Consider the following 11,397-nt stretch of genomic DNA (forward strand, 5'->3'; position numbering starts at 1 on the left):
ACAATCTCTTGTTGAATATTATTACACCAACTGGGCCTCGTACCTAAAAAGCAGCTTCCTGGTCATCACTGCCAGGCATTCTAATTTAGCATGTCTGGACAGGGCCAAGGACAGTAATTATTCTCAGTCACAAATTGAGAAACAATCACTTACGATTTAAATGATCAAAACCATTACCATATTAGCTCCAATTCTGAAGCTCTATGCCAAGAACCACACTACATATTGTATACATGCTAATTCACTTCAATTCTCATAAACAACCCAACATCACAGATATTCTTATCCCTATTTAACAAATGAGAAGACTTGTCCAAGGTCAACACAGCCAATAAGTGACTCCAAAGATTTCCAGTCTTTAAAATTCCAGTATATTCTTAAGAGTGCACAGGACCTAAAAGAACTGACAAGTGGATATCCTAACCAGATCTGACAGAGTGACATGACTACTACTGCGAATCACAATGAATCACATAAAGCCTCTGTTAGGTGGGTTTTGCACAGATGCAATCACTGAAATGCTTACTAGTTTCTTTATTCCCTACTACGCGTCAGGTTTCAAAGTCATTCAGACTGCAAGGTCATGGTTCAAGCTCATCAGCTGCTGCTTGGAAACCCTATACAGGGTCGCTATGGGTCGGAATCGACTCGACAGTATTTAACAACAACAATCAATATACCCATATAGATACAACAGGATGAAATCCTGAGAATCACTTTTAAGTGATTCACAATCATGTGAAAAATGAGCGTTTTAACCACCCTCTCTCTTTAACTAAAATGTAAAAAATGACACATTATATAATAACCCCTTCCGTAGAAATATTGATGCCTGGTAATAATGGCTGGCTGATACAATCTGTCTGTACTGACTAGCTTCACAGAAACTTTGCCAGGGAGACACCGCACACCTGTAGTGTTCCTGCTTTGAGACTCCAATCCTAACACCAATTATTTTATCTGTCTACTATACGGATGTGCCGTGTCACACAGCCAGAGAAGCAGAGGTCCCCAATCCCAGGCCATTAATGACTGGTCCAGAGATAGGCAGGACATCCAAGCAAATCCACAGAGACCCTTTTCTGAGATTTTTCTACTTAAGATTAGAGAGGAAACATTGCAAAGGTCCCATGAACAAAATTGGCATGCAGTGGAAGAGAATGAAAAGAGGTCTCCCCCAGCCCTTGAGGCTCCTGCAACTGCCCTGATATCTGCAGCTTTTCCTTCAATTCTGTTCCTTCCAGCAACCTATATAAGACAACAAATACCCATTTTGCTTGAATTAGTTTTATTGGATTTTAATCACTGGCAACTAAGAATTCTATTATAAATTAAATATGGTAAGAATTAGCTACATTTTACAGGTGAGGAAACTAAAGCATAGAGAGGTGATGTAATTAATTTGGTCAAGATCTCTCATAGCAACCAAGAGTCAGAATGAGAACACAGGCTTGTGTAACACAAGGATCCACGAATTTTCTAAAATAATGGCTTAAAATAGAATGTACTAAATGATCATGGATTCTACTGAAAAACTGTCCTTATGATCTTTAAGTTCTTTAAGAATGTTGAAGGACTTTTCCAAGAACTTTGTTGTCAGAGAATTCTGTGCAATTACTACTTTATGTAAGATTTGCCCACTGGGTATAACCCTAGATCCCATGTTTTAAACAAAAGAAGTTAACAGTTATAATCTTTCAAAAAAGACTGCTTTAAAAGAATGATAATCAAGTTCTATAAAAAAGACGAAGCTGTTGGCTTGCTTCATGGCCCCACTATTTACCCTTTAAATATCATCAAGGCTAGGCCCTCATCATCACAGCAACTTTATAGAAAGAGCGTTTTGACCAAAAATCAAAGGTTACATACTTTCAAATCCTGGTCCAATTACTGGTGCCGTCTGGACTTTGGCCAAATGATTTACACGTAGAAAGAGGTTGAGGATAAACTACTCCTGTGGTGCTATAGGGTAAGTGCAGTTTGAAACACAAGGTCAGCAGTTCAAACTCACCGGCCGCTCCTTGGAAACCCTATACTGGATCGCTATGAATCGAAACCAACTCGACAGCATTTAACAACACCACCACCCTATGACAGCCAAAAAATTTGTTTTAACTATGAGAATTCAAATATTAATCAGATATTAACAAATCTGAAATAAACTTGTCAATATGGTTTCAGAAGTAGTTCTGCTTTCAGGAATAGAGAGTCCTGATGATGTTTTAGGCACTCCCTTGAACATAATTAAATTGTAAAGTAAAAACATGACGATCCAGCTTTTCCATGTTGCTCCTATGTCACTTAACAGCAACATCTGTGCAAACTTCCCCTCCATGCATGCAAGTACAATTCACCATATTTATAAACACTGAGAAACCCTTCAACTTAGACACATGCCTCCTTTAAGATGATGAGTTATACTGTTTAGAGGTCCTCTAAAAGTATAGCTTTTTAGTGACTCGATTCTGGCACTCCAAACTTAAGATTTCACTAATAGTTCTATAAAATATTTATTAAAACTGAGGTATTTATTTTCTAAATTTCAAATAAAGCTATTTTGTTAAAATTAGCTGGCCAACTTGACATGTAAATACAATTTATTAAAAATCTGTCACAAAATGAAGTACACATATCTGAAACAAAGTGCTAAAAATGAACGCTACTCTATCAAACTGAAATGTTAGTAATATCCTCATCTACTTTGGTTAAAATTTTGCCTCTATACGATTCTATCCAATACAAAACATAGTTTTTCTATCCTTTTAAATACCTCACAATAACACAACAGACCATAAAGACCTTAGCTTCCACCTGTCACTTTCATGAGCTCATTCAAGTGTTCAGTCTCAGATAATTGAGGGTTGCCAGACCTAGCTTTGGAAGTAGTTCTGCTTTTATGACGAGTCCTTATGTCTTAGAAAATCAAATCATAGGGTAAGCACACGGCAATCTAGCTTTTCCATGCTGTTCTCCTGGCCAAACTTCCCCTTCTCATTTTGGGAAGGACCGTCAGAACTATATTACACAACAACCAGAGCTGATCTACACTCTCTCCTTACCAACTTGATACTTTCCTGTGTCAAAGTAGTATTTGCCCATGAGTAGGGAGCAGCACCCTGGGTAGTTCCCTCTAGAGAGGTGCCTACAAATCATAGTGTGAGCCTATTTTTTATGGCAGCGCAAATGCCCAGGTTTTGCTAAGCATTCAATGTGCGCCGCCAAAAACATTGTTTTTTCCATTTAAATTTCATGTTGATTTCAAGTCTGGCAGTGATCTGTGTAAAGTTAACTCATTCATTATTCTGCTGTTGTGTATTGCTAAAAGTTACTATTGCTAACCTTTAAGATGCTACAAGTTTTAGAACAAATCGATTATTTTCCGAAGAAAATTTCACAAGCAGAATAAACGCCAAGTCCAAATTTATCTAACCGCTGCGAATAATGAAAAGTTTAGACGTCAATTCACGAAAATTAGACAGCCCTTTCTAGAAGGGGGGGGGGTGGTCTGAAGGGGGGCGCCAGCCTGTTTAAATTATCTCAACTCCAACTCCATGGATACAAGAGGGAATTCTCACAAGTCAGACAGTTGGAAGGCTTTTGTAGGACACCTATTTTCAGCGAAGCCTAAAAGTGGGGGAGGGGGCAACTTCTAAGACTTGAACATTAATATCTAAGTGCCCTAACGAACGCGTATGGAATGGGGTCAGAAGACAAACTCGAGAAGTACGGATGCTCTGAGGCTGGGCAGCAGAGGGCTCAGCCTGGGCTGCTAGAGGGAGGAGGGAAAGGGGTCAGAGACGGCGGCAAAGCAGCGGGCGGCGAGGGCCCGGCGGCGGGAAGCGCGGGACGGACGGCGAGCAGCCCGAGCAGGCCGAGCCCGCGCCCCGCGCCCCGGCCCCACGACAGGGAGCGGCTCGTACCTGTCCGACCGGCCGGGAGGCGCCCCGGGGCCCGCGCTGCCCGCCCATCTCACGGCGCCGCGTCCGCCGCCCGCCAGCCAGGAAGCCGTTGCGGCCTGCGGCATCCCGCCACGGCCGCCCGCTCCTTCCTCCAGTGACACGGCGAGCTGGCTGAAGGCGTAGAGAAGTGAGCAGAAGCCGCAGCCCAGACACAGCACCACGACGCGCAGGTAGCGCCGCATCGCCCCGGCCCCGCGCTGCCACCGCCGCCGCCGCTACCGCGCCCGTCCGGGCGCACTGAGGCGGGGGGAGAGCACCGCGCAGCCGCTAGCGCAACAAGTTCCTCCTCCGCCGCGGCCTTGCACCCGCCCCTCCTTCTTCCTTCCCCTCCCCTCCCCGCCCACCACCGCCGCGGCGCCTGAGCGTGCAAGCCCGCAACCGTCCCAAGGCTAGGCTACCGCCTCCGCCTGCCCTAACCCTTGGGGGCAGCAGTGCACGCTCCGCCCCCGGCTCCGCCCCGGAGGGAGGGGCGCTGTCCGGCGCGCCGGCGCATTAAGCACCTGGGGGCGGAACGCCAGGGCGTAAACTCTGGGTGGGTGGGGAGACGGCAGATCCTGAGAGGAACGGACACACGTTATTGGGAACCGGGACTCTGAGCCAGGTAACTCTTGAAGATCGTGGCTACGAACCGCAGAGGACAGGGCCTTGGGGGCAGCTGACCTAAATTCAAATTATGGTTCTGCCAGTTGGCAGTTTGTGACGTTAAGCAACCTAAACCTACTTGAGCCAGTTTCATCGTCTTTAAAATGAATATACGATCCTCATCATGTTGTTGTTGTTAAGTGCCTTCGAGTCGATTCCGACCCATAGCGACCCTGTATAGGGTTTCAAGGAGCAGCTGGTGAGCTTTAACCACTGACGTTGCAGTTCAAACGACTTTGCAGTCTGACGCAGTAGCTCACAGCGCCACACCAGGACTCTTATCACAGAGCTGTAAAAATTAAATTTTTTTAACTCGTAGGAAGTGCCTAGCACCTCGAACAAGGCACTCAATTAAAACTCTTTCAGCTGAGTCCTTCTTAGCAGAAACATCTCCACCCTCCTAAGTTTGTTAACACTTGTCTGTAGGGTTCATTCTTGTTCTCGCCTAATGTTAATGTTTTCAGGTATTTGCCTCCCAACAAAGTGGCGTCTCAAGACAGGATCCCTCACTTTTATGTCTTGTTGACCTGAACAACTCATCATTTCCATGTCCAGTATCGAATTAGTGGTCTCCCCAGTGAGCTTCTCCTTCCTTCTTACACTCTCTGTTCCTCACTAAGCATTTTCAGTGCACCATTGTGTGCCAACAATTCACCTTGTGAGTACCTTGGAATATAAAGAAGTATAGTTAAAGTGTGAGGAGGGGGAGGGGGATACTTGTAAACACGTAAGTACAATACAAGAGTGCAGACTTCTGATATTAAGCTCTAAGGGTTTGGGTACACACAAAAATACCGAAATCAGTTTTCCTTGAAGGGGTAGTGAAGTACGATTTCTTAGTTAAAATGGCCCTAGAGTTTTGGGTGGGGTGAGGGGGGTAATTCTAGACTGAGAGATCAATGAACACAAGCTGTTTTAGATAGCGAATCATGAGAAGTTTAATACCACCAGGTAAGGGAAAGCAAAAGATGGATAAAACTGTAGATGCAGTAAGAACTAGATATTTGAGTTCCTTGTTTAGCATACTAAGGAGTTTGAACTTAATCTAGTAGACAGTGGGGAGCCATTGAAGGGTTTTTAAGTAAAGAAGTAACATAATCACATTTGCATTTTAGAGTGCAGATACTTTGGAAACCCAGTCAGAAAGATGAGAGATTGGAGGCAGAGAGTAATCCCAGTGCCAAAAAGTAAAGGAAAGAGGTTTTCTTCTTAAAAAAGAAAAAAAAAAATCATGCTGAAAAATCGTGCAGTTTGGACAAGAGAAACAAGATGGGGAAATGTAATCATTTATTTGGAGTCCCTACACTAAATAGATGTGTGTCTGTGATCATGGGGAACTCACTTAACAAATTAAACTTTGGCTTTCTGCTAAGGATTGTTGTAGAGGAAAATTAATACAAAGTTTCATTAGTGTAAAAAAGAATTGGCTTACACAGCAAAAAATATAAAGTGGAAAACAGATGGCTGTGTAATATAGAGACCATCACAAAAATCAATAGTTTATGTGAGATAGTAATTCAGTTCACCTTTCCATTCATTCATTGGCTGAAAACTACTTAATCACTGCCATTGTTTTCAAAATAATCATGGGTGCAATTTAACAGTCAAGAGGGTTTTAATTGGTCCAAGAAAGCTGCTTGTTTTTAGGTGCCATCAAGGCCTTCCAATCCTTACAGACCTTATGCGCAATAGAAACACTTCCCAGTCCAGAATAATCTTCACAATTGTTTTTACACTTGAGTCCATTGTTGCAGCCACTGTGTCAATTCATCTCATTGAGGATCTTCCTCAGTATCTGTGGCCCTCCATTTTACCAAACTTGATAGCCTTCTCCAGAGATTAGTCCTTCCTGGCAATATGTCCAAAGTATTAGAGACAAAGTATAGCCATTCTCATTTCTAAGGAACATTCTGGCTGTACTGCTTTCAAGGCAGTTTTGTCTGTTCTTTTGGCAGTCCTTGGTACTTTCAATATTATTCTCCAATACCATAGTTCAAATACACTAATTCTTCTATGGTCTTCTTTATTCATTGTCCAACTTTCATAAGCATATGAAACAATTGAAAATACCGTGGCTTGGGTCAGGCACACCTTAGACCTCACGCTGACCTCTTTGCTCTTAAACACTTTAAAGAGGTCTTTTACAACAGATTTGCCTAATGCAATATGTCGTTTGATTTCTTGACTGCTGCTTCCGTGAGCATTGACTGTGGATCCAAGCAAAATGAAGCCTTTCACAACTTCAGTTTTATCGCTGTTTATCAGGATATTTTTTCTTTGCCCAGTTGTGAGCATTTTCATTTTCTTTACATTGAAGTGCTGAATCCATACTGAAGGCTATAATCCTTGATTTTCATCAGAAGTATTTCAAGTCCTTTTCGCTTCCAGAAAGCAAGGTTGTGTCATTTACATATTGCAGGTTGTTGATGAATCTTCCTCCAATTTTCATGCCACATTCTACTGTATATAATCCAGTTTCTCAGATTATTCGCTCAGCATACAGATTGAATAAGTATTGTGAAAATACACAACCCTGGCACATACCTTTCCTGTACTGAAACAATTAGTATCCCTTTGTTCTGTTTGAACAACTGCCTCATGTGCACAAGTGTTCTGTAATTGATTCTTTGAAGTGTTTTATATAGTTTTTTGTGATCCACAGAGTGGGATGCTTTTGAATAGACAGTAAAGCACGAGTAACATCTTGGTATTTTCTGCTTTCAACCAAGATCCATCTGGCATCAGCAATGATATCTTGCTCCATGTCCTCTTCTGAATCTGCCTTGAATTTCTGGAAGTTCCCTGTAGATGTCCTATTGTAACCATTTTGGAATTATCTTCTGCAAAATTTTACTTGCATGTGATAGCAATGATACTATCCAATGATTTCTACATTACCTTGGGTCACCTTTATTTGGAATGGACTCACATATGGATCTCTTCCAATCATTTGGGCAAGAAGCTGTTTTCCACATTTTATGACATAAACGAATGAGTGCTTCCAGCGCTGGGCTGCAACCATTTAGTGAAACATTTCAATTGTTATTCCATCAATTCTGGAGCCATGTTGATCACCAATGCCTTCAGTGCAGCCTGGACTTCTTCCTTCAGTACCATTGGTTCTTGGCCATATGCTACTTCTTGAAATGATAGGTGAACATCAATCAATTCTTTTGGTTGCAAAAAGTAGTACCAGTTAGGGTGCTCCCCCAATTAAATGCCTGGACACACAAGCAAGCTGCCTGCCCAAAGTCACTCAGCTTTGCTTGCTCTGTGGGCTGGGAAGTTCACCTCTCTATCTTATGTCCTGGCTATTGGTTCTTTTGCTGCTGCTGCTCAGGTGTCATATCATTCTGTACCTGGGTTGAGACGGTTCAATGAGCAGGGATCTTGGCATCCAAAGAATGCACTCCTAGACATTCTTCCTTGATGGTAATGATATTCCCCCACTTCTTCTGAGGTGGCATGTCATACCCATGTTAGAGTTTCACATTTTACAGTCATTCACAACTGAATCATATCAGTATCTTCTCCCACCTCCTCTTACACAGACCCATCAGGCACACGGTCATTTGGTGGGTTTTAGAAAGACTAAGGTCAGAAGGAATATATTACATAATTCACTATACCACACTGGTACAGTGACTTTGTATATTCCATCTTCTTTTGATGGAAGTTGCAGTCTTTCATTATTGAATCAAACCTTCAATTTTTAAAGTTTTTTTTCCAGTATAAACCAAATCTCAAGAATCTTAGGAAGGTAAGCCAAAACCTTATTGCTATATACAATCAGAGGTCTTTCTTAAACAAAAATAATAAAAAATGAACCTGTTGTTCCTCAACATAACTTCTGTGTAAGTCTATACATTTCTAAGGGTGGTGTTTCCATCTGTAACCAAAAAATTCTCTTCAGTTTACATCACATCAAACAGTTTTGGCGTCCTCAAAGAACTCGAATCCTGTTCTTCTCAATGTTCTTTAAGTTTGGGGAACAAAAGAGAAGTCTAACAGGGCACAATTGGGGCTACAGGGTGAATGGAGTAAGGTTTCCCAACAAAATTCTCATAGACAGCCTTTGCTACCCCCAGGTACATTGTCATGATGGAAAAAATCCCTCAGTGCAACTTTCCTGGTCTTTTGCTCACTAATGTAGTTTTCAATTTTCTTAAAACTTCTTCCTAAAAAGTCCCCATGACTGTCATGTGTCTTTTGAGAAAATTTATCAAGATTACCCCATTGGTGTCCCCAAAAGAAGTTGCCATAACCTTCAGAGCTGATATCTCTGCCTTAAATTTAACTGGCCCATCAGTTCCCCTCAGAAGTTACTGTTTTGATTGAAGGTTTTGTTTTTTATTTTAAGGCACCCTAAGGAAACTAAGGAGTGTGGCGCCGTGGGTTAATGCGCCAGACTGCAAAGCTGTTTGACCTGCAAGGTCGGTGGTTCAAGCTCACCAGCTGCTCCTTGGAAACCCTATACAGGGTCGCTATGGGTCGGTATCGACTCGATGGCACTTAACAACAATAACAACAACAGTTAACAGTTCAATGGTTGTATTAAAGTGCCACACGATGACTCCTAGTTTCCTTATTGTTGTTGTTAAGTGCCGTCAAGTCAATTCCGATCCATAGCAACCCTGGATAGGGTTTCCAAGGAACAGCTGGTGAGTTTGAACCACCGACTTTGCAGTTCAAACGGCTTTGCAGTCTGGCGCATTAACCCACAGCACCACACCAGGACTCCATTAACTGTAAGACTGGCAATTTAAACCCACCAGCTGCTCCTTGGAAACCTGTATTGGAAAAGTGGGAGGAGGGGATTCTCAGCACTCCAACTCAACAGGTCCACTGGATCAGGTAGCCAAATGAACCTTCTAGGTGTGGCGGGGATATGGCTCATTCTCTTATTCAGCAAAACTGCATCAGCTCAGGGGAAGGGGTCGCAAGTAGTCTCTTGCCTTTCTGCCCTCTCTAGCTCTCAGAGCTCTCTCAAGGTCTTTTCCCACCGTCTCTGTCTTCTCCCTCTTTTTGCTTCATTCTCCCTTCTGTGTCTCTTTGTTCTCCCTACCCATCACACGGGAGAAACTCCTTAAGTAAAACTACAGAACCATTCTCCCTTCTGTGTCTCTTTGTTCTCCCTACCCATCACACGGGAGAAACTCCTTAAGTAAAACTACAGAACAAAGAAGACATCTTGCCAAATATAATCCAAAGGTTATATAACAGTATGCTATCATGCTAATATGGCGGCATGCATAGTGATGACTTAGCATTCCCTGGTTTCCATTGGAACCATCGAGTTGCCCCCAGCTATAAATCTTTATGGGAACAGAAAGCGACATCTTTCTCTTGTGGAGCAACTGGTAGATTTGAACTGCTGACCTTGTGGTTAGCAAGCTAACTCATAACCCACTAAGGTACCAGATGGATTCAAACCACCATCTGCCATCCTTTCAGTTGACAGATGAGCATGTTAATCATTTGCATCACCCAGGTACTCAACTGAGCAGAAGTGGGAAGGAAATACTGAGGAGGAACCCAAATCTGCTCTAGAGTAATTTAAAGAAGTCATAGAAGAGTTAAAACAGCCAAGAAATGAATGCCTGTTATATATACCCAGTATGTGCTAGGAGCTATGGAGGATGTAAGAAAAAGCAAAATTAAATAGGAGAGTAAGTAAAAAGTTGATTCTAGACGTCCAGTTCATACACGCATGGGTTTATTTAAAACAAAGTATGTTCAAACATGTCTCTGTGATTAGTAGATGGCTACAGACAAGTTCTCTCAGTAATATGCCTGTCTTAGGCTTCTTCTTGTTGCTGTTAAGTACCGTCGAGTTGGTTCTGACTCAGTGATCTTGTATAAGGTTTTTTGGGGTCAGAAGGTAATGCTAGCCAGGTAGTGGCTATAGCTTATCAGGAACCCTTTCCTTCCAGCCAGGAACCAATTTAATAGCACACAACCACTGCCACCGTAGGCTCCTCAAAAGAAATGCCTGGCCATCTGTTTCCAACATAAATCAGTCACTGAAAACCCTATGGTGCACAGTGGTACTCTGATCCACATGGGATTGTCATGAGACAGAGTTGATACAACAGCAACTGGTTTACTGATTATGGTAAATGTATGCTTATTTTTCTTAGAAAAAGTCCAAAACTAAAACTACCTCTCAGGCCTTAAGGTATTTAGAGCTGTGATGGTGCATTGATTAAGGGCTTAGCTACTAACCAAACTGTCGTCAGTTCAAACCCACAGCTGCTCCACTGGGTGGGGGAAAAAATGTGGTAGTCAGCTTCCGTAAAGATTTACAACCTCAGTAACCCTACGGAGCACTTGTACTCTGTCCTACAGGACTGCTGTAAGTCATAATCCACCTGAAGACATTGGTTTTAGGGCCTAAGTAAGGCCAGAACTCTCTGCTCTTTCCTGCCCTGTAGTAATGCTGAGGACTTATCAGTATCCTATTTTACTTGTTTGAGTTTTGGAATGATTCCTCTCTCATATTAGCATTACACAGTCTCCTAGCATCTCTGATCATTGCTGATCCCCACAGGTCAGTTTCATTTTTTCTATTACTAAGAGTTAAACGGTTAATAAAACAATACACATGAAGTTGCTGAATCAGTAAATCCTGGTTCCCAGTGTAGTTTCTGAATTCTTTTGCTACAGGGTTAATGGGAAATGATCAGATGGTAGCTTTTATCTAAACTTCCTATTTCTAGGTAGGTCAGCAGATGTTAACCTAGATGTAATCTCAAAACTTGCATGACTCATGTATATTATTAACATTTCTCAGAAA

At 42.3% G+C, this 11,397-nt stretch overlaps 1 protein-coding gene across 1 annotated transcript in view; it reads right to left on the bottom strand.

Moving 5' to 3' along the window:
• GXYLT1 (glucoside xylosyltransferase 1) overlaps nucleotides 1–4,141 on the bottom strand; it is a 65,604-nt gene extending 61,463 nt beyond the window's left edge. The window contains exon 1 of the mRNA XM_006865347.1: nucleotides 3,921–4,141. Within this exon, the coding sequence (XP_006865409.1) occupies nucleotides 3,921–4,141 (221 nt within the window). The remainder of the gene's footprint in view (nucleotides 1–3,920) is intronic.
• Between the last annotated feature and the right edge of the window lie 7,256 nt (nucleotides 4,142–11,397).

This window comes from Chrysochloris asiatica, unplaced genomic scaffold (assembly GCF_000296735.1).
Source record: "Chrysochloris asiatica unplaced genomic scaffold, ChrAsi1.0 scaffold00077, whole genome shotgun sequence".
NCBI classification, from domain to species: Eukaryota; Metazoa; Chordata; class Mammalia; order Afrosoricida; family Chrysochloridae; genus Chrysochloris; species Chrysochloris asiatica.